The 25,891-nt window shown below is 42.3% G+C and overlaps 9 protein-coding genes across 11 annotated transcripts; 4 read left to right on the forward strand and 5 right to left on the reverse strand.

The window, feature by feature from the left end:
* Positions 1–469: 469 nt before the first annotated feature.
* lin (protein lines homolog) lies at positions 470–3,584 on the reverse strand. Its single transcript, XM_064680141.1, has 2 exons — positions 3,414–3,584; positions 470–3,130 (listed from the first exon to the last, which is right to left on the reverse strand). The coding sequence occupies exon 2, from the start codon at positions 3,062–3,064 to the stop codon at positions 521–523; it is 2,544 nt and encodes an 847-aa protein (XP_064536211.1). The 5' UTR covers positions 3,065–3,130; positions 3,414–3,584; the 3' UTR covers positions 470–520.
* Positions 3,585–4,001: 417 nt separating this feature from the next.
* On the forward strand, positions 4,002–7,019 carry Pgi (glucose-6-phosphate isomerase). Its single transcript, XM_064680150.1, has 6 exons — positions 4,002–4,250; positions 4,331–4,468; positions 5,032–5,614; positions 5,676–5,915; positions 5,974–6,502; positions 6,558–7,019. The coding sequence occupies exons 2-6, from the start codon at positions 4,335–4,337 to the stop codon at positions 6,746–6,748; spliced, it is 1,677 nt and encodes a 558-aa protein (XP_064536220.1). The 5' UTR covers positions 4,002–4,250; positions 4,331–4,334; the 3' UTR covers positions 6,749–7,019.
* On the reverse strand, positions 6,990–10,501 carry LOC135426833 (WD repeat-containing protein 43). 2 transcript variants are annotated; one of them, XM_064680147.1, is made up of 7 exons: positions 10,163–10,501; positions 9,576–10,102; positions 9,032–9,514; positions 8,847–8,975; positions 8,635–8,784; positions 7,362–7,459; positions 6,990–7,307 (listed from the first exon to the last, which is right to left on the reverse strand). In XM_064680147.1, exons 1-7 carry the CDS (start codon positions 10,469–10,471, stop codon positions 7,102–7,104), a joined length of 1,902 nt encoding a protein of 633 aa, XP_064536217.1. In that variant the 5' UTR covers positions 10,472–10,501; the 3' UTR covers positions 6,990–7,101. The 2 variants fall into 2 exon arrangements, with proteins under 2 accessions (XP_064536217.1, XP_064536218.1); XM_064680148.1 differs by having other exon boundaries at positions 6,990–7,304; positions 10,163–10,500.
* A 287-nt stretch (positions 10,502–10,788) lies between these two features.
* CCT8 (chaperonin containing TCP1 subunit 8) lies at positions 10,789–12,992 on the forward strand. Its single transcript, XM_064680173.1, has 3 exons — positions 10,789–10,991; positions 11,149–12,179; positions 12,242–12,992. The coding sequence occupies exons 1-3, from the start codon at positions 10,932–10,934 to the stop codon at positions 12,789–12,791; spliced, it is 1,641 nt and encodes a 546-aa protein (XP_064536243.1). The 5' UTR covers positions 10,789–10,931; the 3' UTR covers positions 12,792–12,992.
* Positions 12,993–14,656: 1,664 nt separating this feature from the next.
* Positions 14,657–16,264, reverse strand: Ggamma1 (guanine nucleotide-binding protein subunit gamma-1). Its single transcript, XM_064680178.1, has 2 exons — positions 16,150–16,264; positions 14,657–15,400 (listed from the first exon to the last, which is right to left on the reverse strand). The coding sequence occupies exon 2, from the start codon at positions 15,378–15,380 to the stop codon at positions 15,168–15,170; it is 213 nt and encodes a 70-aa protein (XP_064536248.1). The 5' UTR covers positions 15,381–15,400; positions 16,150–16,264; the 3' UTR covers positions 14,657–15,167.
* Positions 16,190–17,084, forward strand: MrgBP (MRG/MORF4L binding protein). The gene is made up of 2 exons (XM_064680177.1): positions 16,190–16,733; positions 16,789–17,084. The coding sequence occupies exons 1-2, from the start codon at positions 16,349–16,351 to the stop codon at positions 16,956–16,958; spliced, it is 555 nt and encodes a 184-aa protein (XP_064536247.1). The 5' UTR covers positions 16,190–16,348; the 3' UTR covers positions 16,959–17,084.
* A 339-nt stretch (positions 17,085–17,423) lies between these two features.
* ana2 (anastral spindle 2) lies at positions 17,424–19,030 on the forward strand. The gene is made up of 2 exons (XM_064680175.1): positions 17,424–18,269; positions 18,334–19,030. The coding sequence occupies exons 1-2, from the start codon at positions 17,519–17,521 to the stop codon at positions 18,915–18,917; spliced, it is 1,335 nt and encodes a 444-aa protein (XP_064536245.1). The 5' UTR covers positions 17,424–17,518; the 3' UTR covers positions 18,918–19,030.
* On the reverse strand, positions 18,912–24,087 carry Sec31 (secretory 31). 2 transcript variants are annotated; one of them, XM_064680170.1, is made up of 12 exons: positions 23,955–24,087; positions 23,562–23,767; positions 22,539–23,508; positions 22,233–22,476; positions 22,064–22,176; positions 21,819–21,875; positions 21,603–21,702; positions 20,111–21,510; positions 19,944–20,054; positions 19,551–19,865; positions 19,331–19,402; positions 18,912–19,262 (listed from the first exon to the last, which is right to left on the reverse strand). In XM_064680170.1, the coding sequence occupies exons 2-12, from the start codon at positions 23,756–23,758 to the stop codon at positions 19,074–19,076; spliced, it is 3,768 nt and encodes a 1,255-aa protein (XP_064536240.1). In that variant the 5' UTR covers positions 23,759–23,767; positions 23,955–24,087; the 3' UTR covers positions 18,912–19,073. The 2 variants fall into 2 exon arrangements, with proteins under 2 accessions (XP_064536240.1, XP_064536241.1); XM_064680171.1 differs by lacking the exon at positions 21,819–21,875.
* A 184-nt stretch (positions 24,088–24,271) lies between these two features.
* On the reverse strand, positions 24,272–25,770 carry DCTN2-p50 (dynactin subunit 2). Its single transcript, XM_064680176.1, has 3 exons — positions 25,602–25,770; positions 24,631–25,549; positions 24,272–24,571 (listed from the first exon to the last, which is right to left on the reverse strand). Exons 1-3 carry the CDS (start codon positions 25,635–25,637, stop codon positions 24,387–24,389), a joined length of 1,140 nt encoding a protein of 379 aa, XP_064536246.1. The 5' UTR covers positions 25,638–25,770; the 3' UTR covers positions 24,272–24,386.
* Between the last annotated feature and the right edge of the window lie 121 nt (positions 25,771–25,891).

Genomic DNA, 25,891 nt, shown 5'->3' on the forward strand with positions numbered 1-25,891 from the left:
AAGTGTAGTATTATTAAGGCATTTTTAAACACAAAATATATATTATAACTACGCCCATGCAATTATTAAGATATACAATATACACACATTTAATAAATTGCACAGATGAGCCGTATTACCAAAACGTCTATATGCTAATAATCTACTTAACGGCAAGATTTAAAACAATCTTAAGCTAAATTATTGTATTGTGTTTTGTTTTAGAATGGAATATCGAGTATCCATGGAAAAAGAGTTGATTTACAGTTCAATATGCATATGATTTGAATAGGTTGTCAAGTTTTCTCTTTATATGTATTGCTTAGATTTTAGGTTGAGATGAATTAAAAAGAGTCTATGCATGTTCTCAGAGTACAAAGAGTATCAGTACATTAAGTATGTGACAAATCTACAAAACTTGAATTTTGTGCTAGTTTTCTTCTATTCTTTTAAATACAAAAATAAATTACGTATTTTAATTGCATAAGGCTTGCTTGTATGTATGTTTGTGTGTGTGTGTGTGTGTGATTAAATATTATCTTTAACTAAGCTCATTGCCCTCGTACAGACTCTCGCAGCTCTCCAATAAACGCAGAACCGGCGATATATCATATGGGTAAAGCTGGCGCGACACCAGCCTGGATATTTGCAGTCGGAGGCGTATTAGTACTCCCATAGCTTCGTCGAGCATGGCATTGCCCATGCCAAAGCTATGGCAGCTGTGCACAAACATGGTCCAGTTCATGCGTATATATTTGAGCAGCCGGAGCAAATACAAGAGGAAACAGGTCTCATTGCTGACGAGCAGATCCAGCAGCAGGTCCGAGCTATTCGATGTCATTTTGAGAAACTCAAGAAATGTATATACAGGATTCAACATAGCGACCAGCTCCGGAAATGCATTATTACGAAACGATATGCCGGAGGTGACATCCAGTGTGCAGACCATCGCCTCAATTAGATGATCATCCTGATCATCGAAGAGATGTATCAATATTTTACTAAAATGGCATTCCGGATGAAACTCCAGTGTTTGCTTAATGAACGTTTCCAGTTTACTGAGCACATCCCGTATGGATCGCTCGATAAGCTGTATATCCTGAAACGCGTCATAATCGGTTGAATCAATTGACGAATCTGATGAATCGCTGCGTATCTCCTTAACGGTCACCGCAATCGATTTTAGCACCAAAAGCACCATCTTTTGCAGCAAAGTCTTGTCCATTTCAATGAGGTCGCCGCCGCCAGCAGCTACAGCCGCTGCCTGTATCGAATTGTGAAGCGTGCCTGAAACATAATTAACGGGCGCACCATTATAACCAATTAATCCGACAATGTTCTCGGGCTGGCGACGTGGCAGGGATTCTAAAATGCGCAGGCTACGCACATGGCATACAATCTGATGCGCCAGCTTGCACGTCTCCTCCGGCAGCATGTCCTGCAGCGCCAGCGTGGAGCCATAGCAAAGAGCCTCATTAAATAGGCACAGCATCTGCTTATAAACCGTGCAGGACAAATTGTGATTGAGCAATAGCTCAAATTTATCCAGTTGCGCATAGAATGGTCGCGTTTCGTCTATCGAGAGATTCGCCTTGACCGATATAATGTTCTCCCAAAGCTGCAGAAAATTGAGCACGCAATGCTCCGCACTGTCCTGTTGTGCTGGCGTCATCAGCTCCGACATATTCTTCACGAGCGTTGGCCATTTGTGCTCCAATTTCTGTATGGTCACGCATTTCAGATGCGTTGTATCGAAGCTTTCAGAGTCGGTAAGGGCGACGACATGACAACCATTAGGCGGCATATAATTAGCGGGAGTATTACTGCTAGTTGTTATATTGCTGTTATCATAAAGGTCCGCATCTGTCGGATCCGCCGTTGCATCACGAAACTGCAGCGCAAAATAGTTATTCGCCAGCGGCTGATCCTGCACCGGGAAATGCATGAAGCTAACGGACGCATCCGCTGTCACAGTGCTCGTCACCGTGCTTGCTGCCACCGAGTAGTCATCGTCCAGCGGATGTAGCTCCACATCCTTCCACTCAACAATGCGTTTGATTATATCTAAGCTAAAGTGTATTTTCTGCACGGCCGCCACATCCAGCTGCACATAGTTAAAGAGCTGATCGACAATCTTTTGCAGCCACTCATCGTTCAGCTCCTGCTTGGCAATTACCAAAAATGCGGCCAGCACACGTGCCGCCAGAAATTGCACATACGAATTATTATAGCCGGCCAATACAATAATCTCATCGATCAACTTGTGATCGTTGCGTATCAACGCATCGCAAACGTCCATTATCCTTGTGCAGATGTAGCCCTTGGCGTTTTGCTTTAGGTAAATATCGAAGAGGAGCTGCAGATTGGACAGGAACTGCAATAGCTTATTGGTGGGCCATTCGCGCAAATACGCAATGCGCTTCTGGCCATTCGAGTCGTGTGAGTAGTGCGACTGAAAGGGCTTCCTCAATGTACGCTCCGAAACCCCGCACAGGCATTGCCGCGTCAGTGACTGCTCGAATTCCAGCATATCATCGATGCTAGAGCTGGAACAGCCAGTGTTCGTCGTTGTGCTGGTAGTGGTGCTGCGCTCGCTGCAATTAGTCTGTGACGCATCTTTTGTTGCAATTAACAGTTCGGTCAGCTGGGCCGCACGGTCCACTTCATCCTTGGCGACGCTTTCACTATTTTGTGGCATGATATTGTTGACCAGCAGCTGCGCATAGGAGGCGGCACGCGAATTGCATGGCGTATTTGTGGGTGAATTGTTTGTGCTGCTGGACAAGGAATGTGTGGAACATGAGGAGGACAATGATGAGCATAAATGATGGCTCTGATTGTTGCCGTTGGCGTCCATAACATCTGCATCAGCCAGTATATCCGGCGGCGATTTGCTGCCCACTAAACGTATTTGTTTATCTATTTTCTGCCGCTTTGTCTGCGGCTGTTCGTTGTGATGATTTGTGGAGACACCAGGACATCCCGGGCTGGACGCGGTACAGGGGCAGCCAGCATTTCCGTTGCTTCCGCTGGCGCTGCTGCTTGAACTGCCGCTGCTGCAACTGCTGCCCGTTGTTGGGTCCATGTTGAGTTATACCTGACGTACCCGACGCCTTTTTGTTAATTGTTTGCTCGCTGTTTATTTTGTGCGCTGCAAGTAAATGTAATCCAACAATTTTAATTGCACACCAAAAATACTCGAACGAAAGCCCAACCAAGCCATGCCACAGCTACTGCGAGTGCTACCGAATTACGCGTATTCACAAGGTTACGTGTGCAGTGTGGCTGCATTTAATTTTATATTTTAATGCAATACAGATATTTTTTAAATATTAACACCGTTTACAAAATGTTTATGTTAGTTTTTATAGCACAATTTATTATATTGTTGGTTCTCAATATTTTTAATATTTGGCTACTTGTTGCTCATTTACCTTTGCAATGTTTGTATAAGTTTCACTTCACTCTTGCTTTCCCAAGAAGCTTGCATTATGGTATTGTGGTGCACATTTTTTGCATGCAAGACTTGCATTATTTTGTTTACATTATTTATTTCATTCTATTTAAGGTTTGTGAAAAAAAAACAACTGCCACTGTTAATTAACAAGTAGCGAGCGCGTCGCCATCTTTATAGTGTTGGGTTGTTCATATGCTGGCCAGTGGGCACACACACGTTACGACTTAAACGGCCAGCTATGTAGGCGTGCGCCGCACACGTTACGACCATACATACAACTGTTCATATTGAATTTTTTTACAAAAACTAATAACATCAAATACCATGACGTATTAAAAAGGAATGAAAAATCAAACGAATATTTAAATTTATAATTATCCTAAAATTGTTGCCCTCATTATAGTAATACTAATTCGCTTTGTCTGGCACCTCTGTTAGATAAAGCTGCCACATTTTAAAATAAAAATAAACAAAACTATTTTATGTTTTAAAGAAAACAATATGCTTATAAACACTTTTGACAATTGATAACACATTTTACATTTCAAATTTATAAAGACAAAATCTTTTTTTTTTATTTTGGTACAAACACAAATTCACGACGTGGCAACACCGCCACTTGTTTTTCATTTGACATTGAAGGTGAACACATTTCCAGCTGGTGGGTGGAAAAGGACTACCATTGCGGTACCATACAGGCAATTAGTATAACAACGGCGCTTTTGTGGAGCTACGCTGTGGGCCGCGCTGCCCAGTACCGATTATCAAAGAACTTATGCTCTAGTGAGCCAAAAACAGTAATAATAACGTTTAAGTAAAGTGTAAATTCTGTTGCGAGTGCAGTTCAATTTTGTCTTTGTTTGTGTGAACTTGTGTTAACGAAACCTTCAAAAGGAAAATGGCTGGTAATCTGCCTCCGTTGAATCAAGAGCCCATCTTTAAGAAGCTCCAGGAGTACTATGACACTCACCACAAGGATCTGGTTATTAAGGACCTGTTTGTCAATGATCCAAAACGGTTTAACAAATATAGGTGAGTTTTCACGGTCACCTATGGACACTCACATCTATACGCATATGAATACAGCCGATTCAATTACATTTTTACATATGTGTGTGTATGTGTAATCATAGATATACATATTTATTTTAATGTATTGATTGAGCGCCCAAATCAAAGAGTATTAAATTGAGGAGTAAAAAAGTGTTGGTTAAGGTTTAGCAAAAGAGATTGAGTAAATGAATTAAACAGTAATCAGAAAATAATATTTAAATTAGTTAAGTTATCTGATTATCTGTGTCCTTGCATAAGGTCAAAGCAACGACATTTATACTTTTGCTGGGGGTATTTTGATATTGTCATGAAATGTGTAACGCATAGAAGAAGACATCTCCGATCCCAATAGATACATACATATGTATGTATCTTATTGATCAGAATCAAGTAAGGTCAATATAAGGTTTATTTTCTTTCTATTTTTGACAAGCGTATTTAATCGTCGGCTGAGCGTTCTTTCCATTTCTCATGCCAATTTATACTTGATTAAGGTCAAATAAATTGATTTTTTATCAATAATCAATTAACTTTCTTTTCAGCTTGCGCCTGCCAACGCCTAGCGATGGTGAAATACTGTTGGATTACTCAAAGAATCGCGTGAATGAAGATGTGTGGCCTCTATTGTTGGAACTGGCGAAAGTGCGACGCGTGGAGGCGGCACGTGATGGCATGTTCTCCGGACAGCATATCAACATTACCGAGAATCGTGCCGTCCTGCATACGGCATTGCGTAATCGTAGCCTGGACCCGGTGCTGCTGGATGGTAAGGATGTGATGCCCGATGTGCGTGCCGAACTGGCGCACATGAAAGAGTTCACCAACAAGGTAATTTCTGGCGTTTGGCGTGGCAGCACTGGCAAACAAATCACCGATGTGGTAAACATTGGCATTGGAGGCTCCGATTTGGGTCCACTCATGGTCACCGAAGCGTTGAAGCCTTACGGCAAAGGCCTGCATTCGCATTTCGTGTCCAACATCGATGGTACCCACATGGCCGAGGTCCTCAAAAAGGTCTCTTATGAGACAACGCTATTCATCATCGCGTCGAAAACATTTACTACTCAGGAGACCATCACGAACGCCACATCGGCCAAGGCTTGGTTGCTGGAGCACGCCAAGGATGTAAGTGTAACAATCCGCCAGAGAGAGGGTACATTTTGGATTAAATGTGATTCGTTTCTAGGAGGATTCGGTAGCTAAACATTTTGTAGCTCTATCCACAAACAAGGAAAAGGTGACCGCATTTGGCATTGACAGTGCCAACATGTTTGGCTTCTGGGATTGGGTGGGCGGACGTTACTCCCTGTGGTCGGCAATTGGACTCTCCATTTGCTTGTCCATTGGATTCGAGAACTTTGAACAGTTGCTTGAAGGCGCCCATTTTATGGATAACCATTTTAAAACTGCACCACTGACGAAAAATGTGAGTACATTTTTTTAATATTTAAACATTATATAATATTTTTTTTTTAATTCCGTAGGCACCAGTTATTCTGGCACTACTTGGCATTTGGTATTCGAATTTTTATAACGCCGAGACACACGCTCTACTGCCATACGATCAGTATATGCATCGATTTGCGGCATATTTCCAGCAGGGTGATATGGAGAGTAACGGCAAGTTTGTCAGCAAATCTGGCAAAAAGGTTGGCTACAACACGGGTCCAATTGTTTGGGGCGAGCCGGGCACAAACGGTCAACATGCTTTCTATCAGCTGATACATCAGGGCACGCGTCTTATTCCTTGCGATTTTATCGCGCCTGCACAGACGCACAATCCCATTGCTGGTGGCAAGCACCATAAGATTTTGCTGTCGAATTTCCTAGCTCAAACCGAGGCATTAATGACGGGCAAGACCTCCGACCAGGCCAAAGAAGAGCTGTCTAAGGCGGGCTTGTGCGGCAACGAACTGGATAACTTGTTGCCACATAAGGTGTTTGCCGGCAACAGGCCGACCAACTCGATTGTAGTCAAGAAGGTATCACCATTCACATTGGGAGCATTGATTGGTAAGTGGACTGAAACGGACCGAACCCGATTATTTCTGAAATACCTCATTTTCAGCACTCTACGAACATAAGATCTTTGTTCAGGGCATCATTTGGGACATCAACTCATTCGATCAATGGGGCGTCGAATTGGGTAAACAGCTGGCCAAGGCCATCGAACCAGAGCTTGATCATTGCGAAGAAGTCTCCGGACATGATAGTTCCACGAATGGCTTAATTAATTTCATTAAAGCCAATTGGAAGTAAACCGTGCAGCCCAACATTGACAATTAGGTCTTTTACTTATTTATATACTCGCGCAAAATTAATATATATGTAACCATATATACTTACACTATATTTGCATGCATATTGAAATTATACGTAAAGCATTTGTTTGCAAATTGGCAAAAATCTCACTATCGGTAGTTACACTATTACACAAATATATGTTGTTATTTGGCAGTAGTTAATTACATGTAAAAAACAAAAAAACTAACGCATGAAATTTAAAGCATAAAATGTATTTGGAACAAAATTTATTAAAGTTGCATCTATTTTTGGGCAGGAGAGAAAGAAAATTCTTTTGTTCAACAATAAATTAATATGGAACAGATGGGTTAACCAGCAGATGCATCCGTGTCTGTAGTCTCTGCATCTTCGTCTTCATCTGAAGAATTCTGTGTCATTATCAAATCCTCTTCATCGGCTGCTATATCGTCGTCGGCCTCCATTTTATCATCATCATCCAAAGCGTAGTTTGTGTTATCTGGCTCCTCCAAATCGCTCCAATTGTTTTCGGCCAATTGCGTAGAATTTTCATCTGCTTTAAGTATTTTTGGTTTTCATAAATGATAACAATAGATAATATATGCATTACCAGGATCCTCGTCCACAACTAAAACATTGTTTTCATTTAAATGATTGTCCGTGTTACGCTTCATTTGATTTATAATCAAGTTAACCCGTCCAGAAACTCTGAAATATACATAAACAAGCGTTTAAAACAAAAGCAAACAAAACTCAATGCTCTGTTCGTAATAATTTATACAAAATTTTCCATTCCCAAATCTGTAATAAATATTCTGCAAATGGCGGCAGCATCCAATAAGAGCTCTTCAATTGAAGCTAATAGGAACGAACCAATCGTAGTTGAAAACTTTGGGCTGCCATCTAAAGAGAAAGTCCAGGGTATGCATGTGCCTGAACTCGATTATCTGATTGAATCCGTAGCTCAGTGTCATAAGCCTTTGTGCGATGACGCTGATCTGGAATGCATCTGTGATATGATCGATGCAACCATCTGTGAAGCGATCAAAATAATTGAGTCTGATCCGCGCGGACTGTTCTGCTACAAGTATCCGAAGACCCTATATAATAACTCGGACGAATTTCAATACCCAGTGACACCCTCAATGGGAATGAGTGACATTTCAAGTGATTTTGTCCAACAATGGCTAAAAATTGGCGAATTTGAGTACAACAATGTGCTGGCTGTGATTCGGGACTTTATTGGCAAATGGCAGCTATCCCCAAAAACGAAATGCGTGGTGCTTACAAATACTCGACGACACGATGTGGCCTTAAAGGGCACCATTTACTTTGTCGATGCGCACTTTTCACGACCAACACAACGTTGTCCCAATCCCTTGGCCGTTGCTAAGGTTCGTTTTATAATCACGGTATCCAGTGTCATGCAAAAATATTATCCTGTCATGATAACGTACCGTTTCGAAGGATATCGCACACTATATTACGCTGTGGGTGATCGTGCGCTTACTTTGAATACATTTCAAAGATTTTATATTGATACCATACTACATACAAAACTGAGTTTCTATGCTGAGATCTGTGAGTGTCGCCATGGTACCATCGACAAGCCCAAGGATAACGTTAAGCCCAAGATTGTCAAGAAAACGGGTTAAAATGTTTTCATAGATCGAATCAATAAACGACTTGGGGGCTCTCACAAAAACTCATACGGGGAAGAGTTAATTGGGTTGGGTTTTCAATGCCATCTTTCCAACTACGGCATATGTACTTTTTACAGCAAACAGAATGCTCTATGCCAAGAGTTCCTTAGCAATAGAGGGGACAAGCGGAAATGGAGATGTCTCCTTCAATGGGTTATATTAAGCTGTATGTACACTTACTGCAGTGCTTCTGTAATACAATGCAGACGTTGCTCCGCAATGCCTAGGCAGACGCCTAGTTTGTCGCGCAACTCCTCCTTATCCTCTGACATCATGACACTCGTATGTGTTGTAGCTAAGATCTGCAGCCAGCGTAAGGCACAAATTACCCTTAAAGAGAAGATAGATTTAATTTACATAAACATATATAAAATATAGTAATTGCTACTCACTTGGCCGCCTTTCCTTGTAGCAGCACCGATAGCTCATTGACCAGCGGGCTTATATACTCAAGTGGCAAACGATCCAATGTTAATTGTATCGTATTCTCATCGTTTGTGCCCAGCACGGCATGTAACATGCTTTAAAGAAAACATGCATTGAGTGTGATTCGATAGGCTTAAGTTGAATATCTTACGTTTGGTTCTGGCTGTGTAGGGCTTGCATCAATAGTTGCGTCTTACTCTGGCTTTGCAGCTTGCCATCTGGCAGCTTGGTCGCCTGGATAGTCAAATTCTGCAGTCGTGCCTCCATGGGCACCTCGTTTTTTATCTTCTTTTTGGACTTGGGCAAGGCGCTATTGTATTCCACCTCATTGGGGCGCACGACAGGTGTTTGCGCCTTAAGGGCAGCTTCTGTGCTCTGCTCGCTGCGCTGCTTCTTAGTGTACAATTTTTTGGGATCGGTGCGCACAATGACGTTCAACTTCTCAGCGTAATTGGGAGTGTATCGTTCGAACTGCAGCTGGCGGCGATTGCCATAGCCAAAGAGTATCTCGTGAGAGCGTTGGGCGTCATGCACAAAGTGTGCGGCCACAGCATAAATGGGTTCCACGGTGTCAGCACCATCTGATGCAATTTGCAGTGAAACCTTAGGCTTAATGTATTTCTCCGCAGACAGGCTGTAAAGTGTGACAGCATAAATAATGTGTACAAATATCATTTTAATTATTTTCTAGTTACCTATCCGCATTGAGCAAGTATATGTGTATGTTGCCATTACGCGTCACACTTGCCACACGCAACTGTCCATCATCACGCACCTCGCACGCCAAACTATGGGCCACATCCTCCATTAATAGCGTGCACACCGATGCCTTATTTCTGCCTTTTCTGTCGATTTTCCAGAACGAGATTACCCGCTCCATTTTGGCCGTCGTGATAACGTACTCATTATTGTTGCATTGAAAGCGGTTAATTGCATTAATTTCTCCCGAGTGGCCTGTGCATGTTTCCACTAACTCCTTTTTGTCCACATCAAATATTTTTATTTGGCGCGAAGCGACCGCCAGTGTGCGGCTATTTGGCGAATATGCAATATTTAGCGGCTTCTCGGGGCCAACTGGCCACTCGCCAGTGCAGCGTTCCTCGGTCAATGACCACACCAAGGCGCGGCAGTCTGCCCCCACAGTGTACAAATGCCCATCGTTGTCATATGCAATCGATGTGACAGGCCCGTCGTGGCTTTCATTATCCAGTATGCGCTCGATCTGCAAAACAAGAAATTGTTTATTTCTTTTACAACACATGGCATAGACATAAACAAATACCTTTCCCTCTGCCACTGAATAGAGAGCGACTGTTCCCTTAACCGTACCGAGTGCTAAATAAAGCTTGTCGTCGTCTGTAGAAGTCTGCTGTGGCTGGGACTTGCGCGACTTCTTTGGACGCGGAGCTCCAATTGTTACCCACGTGAGCGCTGTGCAGTGTGCAGATAATTGAAGGTTCGGTGTAAATTCCTGTTTTAATGCATTTGTCTCGGTGTCCCATATTCGTAATGTGCCCTGCTCATCAATCAATGCAAATAGTTTCCCACCATTTGATGAGAATCCCAACACGTGCTTCTTGACCAGCGACATCTCTTCAAATCGGTTGGAACAAGAAACACTTTGTGTAGTGTTGGTTATCAAAGCAAATATAATGACCAAATGTTTTGGTAGTTTTCTTGGTATGCATTTTTCATAAAGACACATGAAAATACCAAAAACATTTTTTTAACATATTAAATGATTAACCATAACTTAAGTATTGTATGACCTACATTTTTAACGATTTCTGGGTAGTTGCACAGTTAAAAGACTCTGTCAATTTAATGTCAAGAGAAAACATAATTGTAGCTATTTTTTATATATTTACTATGTTCGATTAACTGAACGAAACTACATTTGCAGTATTTTGTACAAAACAGAAGCAGTATTTTTTTATAGCTACCAGTGTGCAATCCAGAATTTTCGTTCGCCTCACTTTGAGGTTAAGTGCACTACCGACTGATTGCCTTGCTTTAGCTGCTCTTCGTTTGTTAAATATCTGTGCATTAAAATGGCTTTATCTGTTCCAAAAGCCCCGGGAATGGCGCAAATGCTTAAGGATGGCGCCAGGGTAAGTGAAATAAATATGAAAATCAATAAATTACTACTTTTCGGTAGAGCTTTAATTGAAATTGCAAAAAAACCGGCGGTCCTCTGTCGAAGCGCGTGATTAGTCATCGCATATGTTCATTTATAATGATTGGTTCCATCACATTTTAATTTTCTAGATGTATAGTGGTCTGGAGGAGGCGGTCTATCGCAACATCAGTGCCTGTAAGGAGTTCTCACAGACAATGCGTTCTGCCTACGGCCCCAACGGCATGAACAAAATGATAATCAATCACATTGAGAAGCAGTTTGTAACAAGCGATGCGGGCACCATAATCCGCGAATTGGATGTAGAGCATCCAGCGGCCAAGCTGATTGTAATGGCAAGTCAAATGCAAGATGCCGAGGTTGGTGACGGCACCAATTTTGTGGTCGTGCTGGCTGGAGCGCTGCTTGAATCAGCAGAGGAGCTGCTGCGCTTGGGCATCACCACAGCCGAAATAGCTGATGGATATGAGAAGGCATTGAACAAAGCGCTAGAGATTCTGCCAACTCTGGTGTGCCATAAGGTGGAAGATTATCGCGATGTCAACAAAGTCAAGGAAGTCCTACGCTCGGCCATTATGTCGAAGCAGTACGGCCAGGAGGATTTTCTCACGGAACTGGTGAGCAAGGCCTGCGTGTCCATATTGCCCGATGATGGCACCTTCAATGTGGACAACATCCGCATCTGCAAGATTCTGGGCAGTGGCATTTACAAGTCGGAAGTGGTGCGCGGCATGGTCTTCAAACGTTTTGTCGAGGGCGATGTTTCATACGCTGAAAAGGCAAAGATTGTTATATTCTCGTGCCCGGTCGATATCATACAGACGGAGACGAAAGGCACGGTGCTGATCAAGTCGGCGGATGAGCTAATGAACTTCTCCTCGGGTGAGGAGGGCTTGTTAGAGAACCAAATCAAAGCCATTGCCGATACGGGCGTTAAGGTTGTGGTAGCTGGTGGCAAAGTCGGGGACATGGCCTTGCATTTTCTGAACAAATACGGCCTGATGGCTGTTCGCTTGAATTCCAAATTCGATTTGCGTCGCTTGAGCCGTGCCGTAAATGGCACAGTGCTGCCGCGCATCACAACACCCAGCCAGGAAGAGTTAGGCTATTGCGACAAGGTCTGCATTGAAGAGTTGGGTGACACCACAATTGTGGCGTTCAGGTGCGTACCAAAGCTTAACTGTTAATTTAATCAAACATAAATGTATGCAATTTGACTTACAGAAATGAGGGCAAGGACTCACGCATTGCCACCATTGTAATTCGTGGTGCCACAGATAATTTCATGGATGACATCGAGCGCGCCATGGACGACGGTGTCAACAATTTCAAATGCCTAACTCGCGATGGTCGTTATCTGCCCGGCGCAGGTGCTACTGAAATAGAGCTGGCTACACAGCTGTCTGCCTTTGCAGACACTTTGCCCGGTTTAGACCAATACGCTGTGCGCAAATTTGCCAATGCACTCGAAGTCTTCCCCAAGGCTCTGGCCGAAAACTCTGGCTCCAATGGCACAGACATTGTCAATCAGCTGTACCTGGCACACAATTCGGAGAAGGGCAAGAATGTTGGTTTTGACATTGAAGCGGAGAAAGCTACGACTCTCGACGCTGTTGAGGCGAAACTGTTTGATCTGTATCAAGCCAAATTCTGGGGTCTCAAGTATGCCGTCAGTGCGGCTGCAACCATATTAAAAGTGGACCAGATTATCATGGCCAAGCGTGCTGGAGGGCCAAAACCGCGACAGGCGGCTGGCAGCGATGATGAGAGTTAAGCTTATGTAATATTAAACGATTCGATAAAATGTAAAGCTTAATTATTTTAGTTTCGAAGAACCCTTTACATGTATTTTCACATATTCTTTGTCACACATGGAAATTATAAATTTCATTAACACACACACACACACACCCAAAAAAAAAACTCACATACACAGCTTCTTTGTATTAATAAACTAAAACCTTAAAAAACTAAATGCATTATTCGCTGTGTTTCATTTTGAATAGCAGTGAATTCAAGCTTCGTGTTTGTATCCATGCCAGTAAATTAAACGCCGAAGGAGAGGTTTTTTTTGTCCGCTAGATAACTCATCTAAGCTTTTTATTTTTGGAATTCAAGCAAACAATTATTTGTTCATTTTGGAGTACATTACATTATTTCAAATGCGTATTCGCAGATACAATTCAATATTTGGTTCGAATAAAATACGATATCGTTGTCGTTTTCAAATTGAAGTTTAATAAAGTTTTTAAAGTGTTTTCTCATTTTTGGTATTCGGTGCTTTATATATCCATTATTTCTTGTATGCTTTAGTAAGTATAGTTGTAAATACGTATATCAGATTTTATGTTTGTCACTGAAAGCAAAAGAAACCATCCGTGCTCCAGTGGATAGTTCAATTGTTTTCAGCAAACTTCAATCTATATAGATCCAATCAATTGAAGAACAAACTATAAATTAAAACGGAATATCTATATGAAACTTGCAGGAAGTTGAAAATTGTGCCAAATATTGTTAATCTACTGAAAATAGTTGCTTCGTAACCAACTGCAGTTTTGGTTTTATTTTTTGGAAGCATCTAGAAATTCTACTCTTAAAGTAGGGAATTTTCAATTTTGAACAATTTTCTGCTGAATGCTCACGACAGCAGAACAGAGTTCAAAATCTATCTGAATGGTTTTGGAAAACAAATGCTTTTAGTAAAAATGTGTGGTTCCTTATTCAAAAAATCATATAATTTACTTAAATGCAAGAATGGAAGAACCGATTAAATATAAATTTTAAATAGCTCTGTCGACAAGGCAAATTTGTATTATCCGAATCTTTTATTTATGAATGTGGGTTTGTTTTCGATGAGAATATGGATATTTTAATGTTTCTCTCTATGGGAGAACCGTTTTGTTTCATTCCAATACCATACAAATATGCCCAATACCATGTTAGAGTGTAGAAAAATAACTCAGCTTTAATATATACTTTGCCACTCATGCCAAATACAATTTGGTTCGTTTATCCTTTACAAAAATATAGGCTCAACCGCGGACAAATCATTTGATAGATATGATATCATGTGCTCTCTTGATAACATCCGATTTACAATGTCGACATTAGCTTTAATAATATGCAAGTATTATGAGTGACTTTTTTCTTTTCTTATTATTTCGTTTGCTTAGCACAGAATCACACATTGTTACAATTTGTTTGAACCAGAAATAGGAAGAAACAATTTTCAGATTCGTGTAGAGTTTCATATAGATCTAGAGATCCATAAAATAAATTATCGTTCATTTTATATAGAATATAGAATATTGGCATGAATTGCCAGTTAATAATCAAAAAGGCGAAAACTACTTTAGATATACTAAATATTTGCATTTATATTTTTTTGTCGCGTTACTGCAACCAGCTTTAATATTTTGCTAAGAAAAACTTGATATTAAACACACTAAAGTTGAACTAGTTTGTTATGGCCATATTTCTGCCTGCATTTAAAGCTTTTAAAGTAATCATATAGTTTGAATCCGCATAGTTGGGATTTATAAATGTTTATAATAATATATTCTTGAATATACATACTTCATAATTGAGTATGTTTAACAACGTGAACAGATTATTCTTGAAATAAGTAGGCAAAATAAGTGTTGTTTGTTTTGTTTTTATTTGTGTGTGTTAACTATGTTTTAATAAATATATATTGGATTGATATAGTATATGTAGATATAGATTTCATAGTTTAGGTAGTTGTTGCTATAGTCCGCACAATAATTGTCCTTTAAGTTGGGATATTCGTGTACACTGCTTGCTTTACTATATGCTGATATTTCCCGAATAAATGCCAAAAGTTAAGGTTTTTTTTGGAGAATTTAACATTTTCATTGCTGTTTCTATACTGTTATGTCTTTTCGTTCTAAGTATTTACGATTTGGTACACATTAGGTCCTTTTACAGATTTCTATTTGTTTTTAAGTTTTTTTTTGGTTTTGTATAATATTGCTTTTTGTAATTTGTGTTTATATATATTTTGCACAATATAATGTTTTTAGCTGGTGGTGTTATTAATCAGGTTTTTATTCATCATCTTTAATTGGGTGCTTGTTTATAAAGAACTTAATAACGAAAAACAAATATATATTATCCGATTCGAAACGGCTTAAAGAGCAGTGCACGAGGATTTCTCACGGAAGGGATTTACCTTCTGGCTGGTGAAACCAGTCAATAGGTAATCCTCCTGCTCGTGCTCCGATATATATTTCTTCATTTTGTCGCAAGATACAGACACCGACTGCCGATCTATGGCCGCCTCCCGACGCAGCTGGTCAACGACAATGCGCTGCTGTTGCAGTGATGATGACATTACGTCCATTACGGCTGTCTCGGATAGGCCTATTGTTGAAAATTTTCTCAGATACGATAGGCAAATACAATAGTAAGTAGTAGTGCTGGTTGTGTGTTTAAAATGATTTTAAAATAGTTTAAATTATTTTGATTTTTCTTTTGGTAAGGATTGTCGTTTTTGGATGAATCTGAATAGCACGCGCTGTAAATGAAGGAAAAGAAAACAGAGCAAATGCCACAAAATAGTTGTTTAAAATATTCTTTAAAATTTCGAATACTGACACGGACAGTGGATACGACATCGAGTACATACACAGAAAATTGATACAGCTTGAAAGGAAGTATATGAGTTCTAGAGAAGATTGTGTTAGGTAGCTTTCAGGAAATTCTAAATACTTTATACCCTTATAGCAACGGTACACTCGTGTCCACCGATGCATGTATGTGTGTAAGTAAATACTAATGACGCGAAATATATTGTACGTATTATTGCCTAATTATAATGTAAATTTATTGCTCATAAATGATTCACTTTTTAGCTCATCAAATCGAATGTTTTCTTGCGGTTGACTGCAACTATAAGGTTTCACATTTAAAAATAGTAAATTAAGGGTTTTTCAATTCTAGCCAATTGATTTTATTCTCCCTGGCTAAAAATTTGTGGGCATGAGTGCACACATACATGCATTCAAATGTCAACACGTACACGATTATGTTTGACTACACTAATTATTTCAGTTAGTAGGACACACACAAGCACAACTACATATTAATAACGTAATGTGTATAAAATTTACCAGTTTTATGTTTAATATTTTGTCAATATTTCCGACAAATAAGTTCAAGTTCGCCTGACTTGAACAAAAAGATACACACCCAAACCAATGGAACGTGAAGTTGGCTGCGAATAGACTAAAGTAATCGCTATCGGTTATCGGCATTTTACATGCGGGTGGGTGTGTGTGTTTCCATCCCTGAGTGCCCGACTCTAGTGCAATGATGATGACGGCGAAGGACGATTGGTCCGCGGAAGAGGAATTGCAGCTCTTTCATGCAATGGAAGGCTTACGACCTGTGGGCATAAACAAACATTTCTACATGTCCTGCATCGCGGAACGTCTCTCAAAATCGTTAAACCGCGAAATGCCTAGCGATCTAATCTGGAGGCACTTGAGCACAATGTACAAACTAAAAGAGCTGGATGATCTTGAGGGGCTGCCATTTCCCAATGAGGAGCGAGAGTTTTGTTTGCCAGAGCAGGATTACGCTACGTTCGTGAGCAAAAAGACTGTTGGAGCCAACGCTAGCGAAGAAACAACAGATACACATGGTTCCCTTGTACCAGTGGTCGCCGCTCAAGCTACAGAGAGCAATAGTAAAGGTACACTATTAAGAGTCAATTTATATTATACACAATATTAATGCCCAATCTATAGGCACAAAGTTGGCAGTGGTGCAAGCGAAAGATAACGAAAAGAAGATGACAAAAATCTTGGATATGCCAAAAAGACCAGCTAAACGTACTCGTGGTTCCATGTCAAACGAATCGATTAGCCCATCCACCACACCACCACCCTTGCAGAGCAGCAAACGCCGTCGTATTTAAACTGCATTGTTGCAAACACATCAATGCTTTAAGAACAAATAGTTATTTTTTATTAGTTTTAGTTAAATCGTGACCAAAACTTTGACTTAAAAATTAAGTGTATATATAAAAGTTTCAATCTTCGAAGTCGCTGCCGCCTGACTCGGTTTCAGTTGACTCATCCTGCGGCTCGATTGCGTATTGCATCGAATCCAGCAACGATTTCAACAAGCGTTTATTTAGGTGATCCGTTTGTGTTAGCTCACGTACGGGCTGCTCCTGGTGTGGGTCATCCGCTTCTGCCGTTGGCGCTGGTGGCGTGTTTACTGTCATGGCTTCAATGTTCTCTAGATGTGGCATGTTGGCTTTAATATTTAATTGTTCAAATTGTCGGCTTGTAGGTACCGCGTTTGTTTTTCTTTTTTTTCTATGACACAGCTGCTAGGGCTACAGTAAATTTATACATTTATTATTATTCAACGAGTTTCACTTGTATACGGCCCTGGTTAATAGCAGCCCTGCTCGCTTGCGCAGTGCAATTTATGTCGCGCCCGAATTCAATTTCAATAAACAAATAGAAAATGTTTGAAACAGAAGATATGCTGCCGCGAGCGGCTCCGAGGCCCAGTGCGCCAATACCGCTGGGACATACCGACCACATAGTTAAGCCAACTGTCCCTGAAGTTTCTATATTGTTTGGGCAACCCCCCCAGCAACAAGCTCAACTACAACAACAACAAGCGTCAGTTCAACGTCCAGCAAACAGTTTTGCCTCCTGGAAGAAACAAATACTTCCTCGGGTTAACTTTTCTCCAGTACTTACAACAGAATTGGGCCCAGGCAACCCGACGTCTGCTACGCCCGGAGCAATCAGCACAGGTTCCGGTGGCAATGAATACAATTTTCTACCGCGCACTCGCGCTTTTGATGAGCGCATAACCCCCGCGCATCCGGTGGGTAGCAATGTGAATGTAGGATTTGCGATGTCTGGACCTAACCACTACACACGCGAAGCATTTGCCACAGACGATTTAATGCCAACAACGCGTTTGCCCCAGTCGAATGCAATTGCTGCCGATGTGCTTACAATTTGTGCTAGCACCCAGACCGAACCAGAAACAATATCTGACGTAAAGGATGCCAGGCCTGAGCTGAGCAATTTGGCAGATAAAAAGGATATTAGAGAGCTGTTAACTCTATTGGAAACAATGCGCCAGGAGCAAAAGCAATTAAAACGCCTATGTGAGTCCCTAGCTCAGCAACAGCAGCAAGCCAGCACCAAGACTTTTAAAGAAACGGCTTCTCAGTGTGCGATTGTAGTCCCAACTAAGGGTAAGTCTTAAGTCAAATTATAAGTTTAGTTATTTAGAAAACCTTTATATAATACGGCCTGTAGGCAATGCTGCAGTTAAGCGGATAACGCCTATTGTTCACGATTATATAGTTGAAGAAGATGAGCTTGAACTACCAGCGAGACAACTGCCACAATTCCAATCGCCGCACGCTGCGCCACCCGTGGCACAATCCACTGGATATCGAGCCAACACACCGCAGGGCAGGCAGTCGCCGGTGCCGCAACTGACTGCATCCGCGCGGCCCAAGTCGAACACAGATAAAACTTTGGTAATGAATGAGCTGGCTCTGAAATATTTGCCGCAGCGGCAAATCAACGAACTGATGGAAGACCTGCATGTATCTCCAAAAGCAGGCAACGATGTGGTGGTCAATACGGGCTCCAATTCAACGCCATTGCGTCAAATTGACAATTTCAGCCCGAGTCCCAGTAATATGTCAAACGCTTCATATAAATATCTCAAAAAATATCGATTGCTGCCCGAAGAACACTTGGGTTATGATCATCATATATTATCCCCGCAGGCAATGCATAAAATTCCACATTCCGGATCACCTGCAGCCGCGCAGCACCAGGAGCCTATGCTGGACTTGGATAATATACGAAATCAGCCAAAGCTATTATAGCTATTATTATAGCCAAAGCTGTATATTTATGTATGTATAATTTTTGAAATCCTTTATAATAACTGCATCTAACAAAAAGCAGGAGTACACAAAATCAAATGGAACAAACATAATCGCGCTTTTGATTTAGACACACAAACCATAAATAATCGTAAACTAGCGCAAAACCAGGTGCAGCTCCGCTGCCGATTGAAGTAAAACTTTTAGGCCCTGCATGAAGCCCGCACACTGCGAAAAGTCCGTGCCAAATGCAATGCGTGTGTGCACCTCCAGGGCATTTGCATAGTCGGCAATTTGTATATACTGCACAATTTGATTAAGATGTTGCACAGTTGTGGCCGTTAGCTAATGTGACAATGGGGAAGTTTAATTTAGCCTTTTTATATTATTTGAAAAGTTGACTGTAAGCTTACCCGTCCGTCGCGCAAGCAATCGTAGAGATTTTCCAAGCGTTTCACCACATCCACAAATTTTCGTTTGGTGCGCTGCAAAAAATTAAAAGGTTGATTTAATATCAAGAAACAGTTCAGTTGTATTAGGAAGAACATTTTCGGCCACCCCACTCTTTTTTGTAAGAATTTTATCAATTGCATTATTGTTATTATGAATCATTTGTTCTCACTGTCTGCCTACCGGATCATTAGTTGCGCTTAGGCATTGGTTTTTCAGCTCCTCCAAAACGGTTTGCAAATAAATATATTCCTCCGGGAGTGGAGGCTTCTCCTTGGGCGGTTCTGGTTGACGCTGTTCTTGTATTGGTGCTGGCTGTTCGGTGTAGCCGAACGATTGCTGTTGTGGCTGACCCGGCCAGTGTTGTTGCTGTTGTTGATTAGGCACTGCCGTTGGTTGGAAATTTATTTGCTGTTGTTGTTGTTGAGGTGGAAAGGCCTGCGGATTATTATTGGCAGTTTGATTGTAGAAAGATGTGGGACCTGGCGGTGGAGCGCCCTGTAGAAAAGAGCAGATAATGCATTGAATAACAATCAAACATTTCTAATAAGTATAGGCTTCTCAAGCTGATAGTACCTGATATTGGTTGGGATCCATAAGGCTGTTCTGATTCTGATTGGGATCAACGCCGTATAGTGGATGTAGTATTGGTGCTGCAGTTGATTCCGCTGTTGGTCGTGGCTTTGGCTAAAAATTGCAGTAAAGCATTAAAAATTAGACGGAAAAATGAAGTCAAGACTTACCACACGCGAAGATTTCAAAGCTGGTGGATCATTCCAGCCAGGTGGTGGCGTAGGATTACGCTGTATATTCTGGAGAAGAGGTGGCGGTGCATTAGCCACTGGCATTGTCTCAATGGGTGCAGCACCCGACAAGTAGTTGCTTTGTGGGGCCCCAATGAATGCAGTTGGGTTATATTGCTGAGCCGTGGATATGGGGTTGGTGTTGAAGACGTTGCTATTATAAGTCTGTGGTACACTGGCAGGCTGTGAGACAGGGGCTCCAGCGAACGGAACTGCCGCTGGAGCTGGAACTGGGTTATATGGCATACCATATGGGCTGGTAGGCGCTGCCACAGAAGGATCTAAAACGTATTTAGAGCGCGAGTGGAGGCCAGATCCAGATCCAGTTGCTGTAGCCACCGGGGGCCCGCCCGTGGAGCTAGCATTGCTGTGGGGTCGTGGCGGATGCGTTAAGGGTTCGGCTTTCATTTGTGGCGGATTGTAGATTTGTGTAGGTTGCTGAGCTGCCTGGAAAGGTGCGCTCGGCAAAGGCACAGCTGGCGGTGCTGCTGCCTGCTGCCAGCTTCCATTTGTTGTGGCATTATAGGGGCTGTACGGCAATGGATTTGCTGGCTTTGAGAACGAACCACGAGGCTCCATTTGACGCATGTAACCCATGGGAGCGGCAGCGGCTGCTGCTGGTTGTATGGGATCTACATTGACAGCATTGCTAATGCGTTCACGCAACTCATTCAAATCTTCGCTTTCGACATTGACTTTGCTTAGCGTTGTTATATATTGTAGAGCAGCGGTCAGGGCACCTTGGGAGGCCAGTAGTCCACTATATTCAGATATAAACCTGGCAAAGCGTCCGGCCAAGTCGACAGCAATGCCTTGCTGTTCCAATGATTTGGTTAGCAGCATTACTACCTCGGCCAGCTCCTGCAGCTCCGTGGTGTTAAGCTTGTAGTTGTGATTCTGCTGCTCCATTTGCTTTAACTGATACCAGGCAGTTACCAGCTTATCAATGCTGCCGGCACAGATATAGCATAGCATGGCATTGCGCGTCAGCTCAATACTGCTGCCGGTCTCATTCAACAGGCGATCGCCGAGCCTCTCACAAATGTCGTCCAATTTGCGCTCGCTGTGCTTGAGCGCAGCTACGAGAGCCTCTTTCCAGGAGTCCACGGTGCAGCGATTCACGAAGTCCAGCCAATCGCGCGTTACCAATGCCGATATGACATTGGATAGCTCGTTCTTTTGCTGCAGCAAATAGCGGGTCTGAGTGCGTGTTAGCGTCTCTATGCCCGCTGTAGAAGCTATGATCAGTGCCTCTGGTATGCGCTGCGCCTCCAGACACAGTTCCACGGCAGCCTCAACATTGCCCGTGAGTATGGCTTCCGTAATTAAGCTATCGGTGTCTGCAAGAAAATGAATTGAATTAGGAAATGCCATCAAATTCTGCAAGGATATATTCGGCCTTTCGAAGATAACCTTTTTCTTTTCTACTTACGATCACCGTTTGGTATTTTGAACTGAGGTCTAACATAGTCGTTCAGGTTTTGCGGGTCGATTGAGGCACCATCAAATGGTGTTTTGTTGTCATTCGTTTGCTGGAAATGGATTTATTTTAATTAACTCTTACAAAATAATATATATGTTGGTTCGATGTATTTTTGTCGCGAGTGATTAATTGATTAAACTTTTCGTTGGGCATCCAATTTCTTACCGAATTATCGGTGCTTGAGTTGGTGCTTTGGTCGCATTCAACCTCAGATGAGTCGCTCTACTTGGAGCAAATGTTAGGCAAGCATGAAAAATTGTTATCAGAAAAATATACAAGGAGAGATGAACAAACTGAAGCAATGCTCAATATTGATAGCGTGTTGTAGCATATACATATGTTATTTCTGTTCTTAAGAGATAAGAGCTGAACCGAGCTGAACAAATAGAAAACCCATGGCGGAAACTCACATGTGTAAGAGTTGATATGCGGGTCGTGAGCGTATCTACGTCAGACTGCGAGTTGCTCTCGGCCTCTTTGATGAACTTTGTAAATTTTCCATCGATGTCATCCTTGTTGTAACCTAAAATCAAAAACCTTTTAATATGATCGCTTCGATAATGAGCTCTGGGTGCTTACCCAAAAGGTTGAGCATTTCTTCTTTGGGATTCAGTTCAAAGTTTGCCTTGATGAAGTACCAAATGTAGCGACCGTGCTGATCCGTTGATTTATCTGCACGCTGTCGACAATAATCTGCATAGTTGGCCTCGGCTAGAGACAACTCCAATGCATTCGCACGCTCCACGAGACCTGGTTCGGTTGTTAGCTGGGATACCTTCACAGTTTTCGATGTTGCGTTGAAACTAACCAGCTTGCCCCCGAACTGTTGATGAAATTGTAATTAATTGGGCACAGTTTTACTTGGAATTACTTGTAAATACTAACACCAAACGCCACGCCACAGGGACGCTTCATCCATTTGGGAGCGTGCGTCAGATCGTGATAGACAACTTGAGTGGCTTGCTGAGGCAGTGGCGCCTGGGCAAATTGATCCATTCCTGGAAAGGAGTCGGCTATTTTCTCGGATGTTTGCACCAAATGGTGTGTGCCGCCATTCAGCGAGTATATTGAAACAGCTCCATCTAAGCTGGCGCTGGCAATCAACGCGGGATTGCGCGGACAGAATTGTACATCCGAATACCAAGAAGCTGTGGTGGCTACCTCTGAAAGAATTTCGCCTTCGGGTATTTTGGTATTCGGATTCCAGCAGTAGATGCGATTATCCTTGCCACATGAGACCATCAGATCCGTATCCTGCAAGCACCACGACATGCCAAGCACTCCACGATCGTGTATCTGATAAGTTTTTGCCGGTGCGGTGGCGTAACGCAAATCCCAGAGCTGCACAACCGGCGCCTGGTCATCCTCCGATGCCAGCCATACCTGGGTGGCCACCTCAGGATGCCATTCAATGGCATGCCATCTAACGCGCGACTGCGTGTCCGACAACTTGATAATCTGCTGACTCTTGCGCAAGTCCCAAATAACACAGCGTGTGCTGAACACAGATGCCAATATGTGCTGAACTTGCCGGTTCCAAGCGACATTCTTGACATCCTCCAGCGGCTGAGTCTTTGCGCCTGGATTTAGAGGACTGACCGGGTTGTTTAGATCCCAGATATAAATCTCCGATTCAGAAGCACATGACGCAAGCAGATTGTTTAGAAATGGATTAAAGTCCAAGCCGCTAACTGCGCCGGTATGCTTATCCTGACGCGCCAGCAGCGACTCCTCGTTAGCTAGAAGCTTGGCAGCCGAATAGACATTGATATGGCCAGCCTCACAGCCGCCGACAATCAACCCATTTGGATGCGTGCCATTCGCACCGTGCGGGCTCCAAATGAGCTTCTGAAATCTATCAAATTGCGTTTATCTATCAGTTGTTACTCAAATAAAGCTCTAACTCACTTAAAGTCGCTAGGCACGCTCGCCTTCAGCTCCAAATCGTAGCTGGCATCGCCAATGCTTGGTGAATATATCTCCAATGTGGCACTTGCATTCGAATCGAACTGCTGGGCCGCGGTGCCGGCGGCCAGCAGTATTTGCTGCTGCTGCGCTGGCGACCAGGCAATGTTTACAGTCTTCTGTAGCTCTTTAATTTTCATCTTTTCGCTCTGCAAATTAAATTAGATTATTAGGTTATAGCTCTGGCCAAATGGAATTTAAACGAAATTGTGGCACGTCCAATTGGAGCGCGCCCCGTCATCACTTTTTTTTCTCAGTCGCTGCAGCATTGGCGTGGCCGCAAAATGCTGCATCTTATGTTTTGTCATGTTGTCATAACTCTTAAACTGTACTTACACGCACTTAATTTGTGTTTATTGCTTGCACAGTATGTTTAAATTAATTAAAAATATGTATAAATATTTCTTTTAATATTTTTTTAAGAACTAAAAGCTGTCGCAGAATCGATGTTTCTATCGACGGCAGCGACACTTTGCGATTGCCAAACATTAAAATATCGATGAATCGATAATTATTTTGTACAAGACATCGGTGTTTTTATGTTGGATCCACATACATACTGTATGTATTAAAATCAAGAACTCGCGCCACATTTCAAATTTTATATAGGGTATGCTCTCTGGAACGGACACCAGTGTTAATACATTTTCATATACCGTACATATGGAAATTCCAAGCGTTTGCTTTATTGATACAAATAAATATTTATATTCATAGTTGTTATAATTCTAGTTATGTGTGCTAGACATTTGAAATATTCTGGCCTCTTTATTTAGCGCTGGTTATGGCCGCAACACGCTGTTCCACCTTAGCCATTTTGGTGTTGATTGTTTCCAGATTTTGGGCAAAAGTCTCCTGTACCGAGTGAAGAAGTTCCTTGTTGTTAACCAGGCTGGTCGTAATAGTGCCCTGTTTTTGTTCGATTTCCGCAATGATCTTGGCAAAATTGTTTGCTGAAAAATTAAAAACTGGCTTTATCTAATCACTAAAAACGGAAGAAATTGACTCCTACCATATTTATGCAAAGCTTCCAGTGCCTGCATGCGTTCAATCACATGTGGCAGCATTTCGACAACTGGTTCGGTACGTTTTGCAATGTCGTAGAGCTCAGTCACCTTTTGGTCACGTTTCGCATCCTGTGTGCTGCCGCTGGACTTCTCGGCAATAGCATCCATTTTGCCAGCCAAAGAAGTCAAACGCTGCTCAATGGCGTCCAGTTTATCCGGCTGGAGTAGTGCCGCCTTGGTGCTCAGATGGCGCACAGCCTCAAGCACGTTGGACGTGTTGGTGACCGCGGTCAAGCGACTTAGTTTCTCTGGGTGCGCACCCACAGCCTTTTCCAGTTGATGTAAACGTTGTTCGAGATTCGCGACACGTGCTGTGGACGCCAAATCCGTGCCTGGCGTCGGCAGAGCTGTCAGCACACCAGACTGCTTAAATTCCTCCACTTGGGCGACAAGTGCTTTGACCTGCTTATCATTGGGTGTTTGCTCCTTGCCAAGTACTTGCTCTAGTTTCAAGGTATCCAACACTCTCTTGGCCGTGCTAATCACAGTGGCAACCGCGTCATAAGACTGTTTCTCCTCTTCGGCGATTTTTCGATCGACTTGCAGCGCTGCAACTTCATCGAGCAGCTCATTCATCTCAATTTGCAGGCGCTGACACTTTTGCACCGGAGTTTCCTTTTCACCCTGGCAAACCAGCTCGTATTCTCCGCCGCGCACATCGTAGCCGCGGCACACGCGTCGTCCAATGCGATCCGTGAAATCAACGTTGCCCTCGAGAGTTGAATTACTAAAGCGTTTGTGTGCTGCGCTTGGTGAAATGTGCATACGCTCAATGGCTTCGTTTTCCGGCTCCTCTTCGTAATAGTCGGATGTATCAGGCTCCGGATCGTCGGGAGTCTCAAAAACATCCGGCTGGTCATAAGCCTAGGCAAGAAATGAGTGTACATATAGAAAATATGAATGTTTGTATGCTTACAATGCCGGGCAAGTTTTGAAATTTTGGATCGGCCATTATGTTGGGCACTGCGAATTATGTATTTTGACAGCGTTTTGATGTTGTAGATAATTTTCTAATTGCAGAAACTTGCAATAAAATTTGCAAAACAAAAATGGACAGCAAAGCTAAAACTGATGTCATAGACAAAGTGTGACCGTCGGGAAAAAGTAAATTGTACTACTACAGCATAAAATCAGCTGTGACTAAAAAATACTAATTTGACGTTTTGTACAATTAATTTACAAATTATTGTAAATTTATTTAATTTA

This window comes from Drosophila montana, unplaced genomic scaffold (assembly GCF_035044405.1).
Source record: "Drosophila montana isolate Dmon_TW-CO22-7 unplaced genomic scaffold, ASM3504440v1 contig_2081_1, whole genome shotgun sequence".
Lineage (NCBI taxonomy): Eukaryota > Metazoa > Arthropoda > Insecta > Diptera > Drosophilidae > Drosophila > Drosophila montana.

Coding starts and splice junctions, on each gene's coding strand:
- LOC135426833 (XM_064680147.1), bottom strand. CDS start 10,471: ATGTCGCTGGTCAAGAAGCACGTGTTGGGATTCTCATCAAATGGTGGG. Junction 8,976..9,031: donor CTACACAGCCAGAACCAAAC/GTAAGATATTCA, acceptor TTTTCTTTAAAG/CATGTTACATGCCGTGCTGG. Junction 7,308..7,361: donor AGTTGTGGACGAGGATCCTG/GTAATGCATATA, acceptor AAATACTTAAAG/CAGATGAAAATTCTACGCAA.
- Pgi (XM_064680150.1), top strand. CDS start 4,335: ATGGCTGGTAATCTGCCTCCGTTGAATCAAGAGCCCATCTTTAAGAAG. Junction 5,916..5,973: donor CTGCACCACTGACGAAAAAT/GTGAGTACATTT, acceptor TTAATTCCGTAG/GCACCAGTTATTCTGGCACT. Junction 6,503..6,557: donor CACATTGGGAGCATTGATTG/GTAAGTGGACTG, acceptor CCTCATTTTCAG/CACTCTACGAACATAAGATC.
- lin (XM_064680141.1), bottom strand. CDS start 3,064: ATGGACCCAACAACGGGCAGCAGTTGCAGCAGCGGCAGTTCAAGCAGC.
- CCT8 (XM_064680173.1), top strand. CDS start 10,932: ATGGCTTTATCTGTTCCAAAAGCCCCGGGAATGGCGCAAATGCTTAAG. Junction 10,992..11,148: donor TGCTTAAGGATGGCGCCAGG/GTAAGTGAAATA, acceptor TTAATTTTCTAG/ATGTATAGTGGTCTGGAGGA. Junction 12,180..12,241: donor ACCACAATTGTGGCGTTCAG/GTGCGTACCAAA, acceptor TTTGACTTACAG/AAATGAGGGCAAGGACTCAC.
- Sec31 (XM_064680170.1), bottom strand. CDS start 23,758: ATGAAAATTAAAGAGCTACAGAAGACTGTAAACATTGCCTGGTCGCCA. Junction 21,511..21,602: donor CAAAATACCAAACGGTGATC/GTAAGTAGAAAA, acceptor ATTTTCTTGCAG/ACACCGATAGCTTAATTACG. Junction 20,055..20,110: donor CTTTGAAATCTTCGCGTGTG/GTAAGTCTTGAC, acceptor TGCAATTTTTAG/CCAAAGCCACGACCAACAGC.
- MrgBP (XM_064680177.1), top strand. CDS start 16,349: ATGATGATGACGGCGAAGGACGATTGGTCCGCGGAAGAGGAATTGCAG. Junction 16,734..16,788: donor TACAGAGAGCAATAGTAAAG/GTACACTATTAA, acceptor CCCAATCTATAG/GCACAAAGTTGGCAGTGGTG.
- DCTN2-p50 (XM_064680176.1), bottom strand. CDS start 25,637: ATGGCCGATCCAAAATTTCAAAACTTGCCCGGCATT. Junction 25,550..25,601: donor TTCAAAACTTGCCCGGCATT/GTAAGCATACAA, acceptor TTTCTTGCCTAG/GCTTATGACCAGCCGGATGT. Junction 24,572..24,630: donor GGAAGCTTTGCATAAATATG/GTAGGAGTCAAT, acceptor TTAATTTTTCAG/CAAACAATTTTGCCAAGATC.
- Ggamma1 (XM_064680178.1), bottom strand. CDS start 15,380: ATGGACGTAATGTCATCATCACTGCAACAGCAGCGCATTGTCGTTGAC.
- ana2 (XM_064680175.1), top strand. CDS start 17,519: ATGTTTGAAACAGAAGATATGCTGCCGCGAGCGGCTCCGAGGCCCAGT. Junction 18,270..18,333: donor GATTGTAGTCCCAACTAAGG/GTAAGTCTTAAG, acceptor TACGGCCTGTAG/GCAATGCTGCAGTTAAGCGG.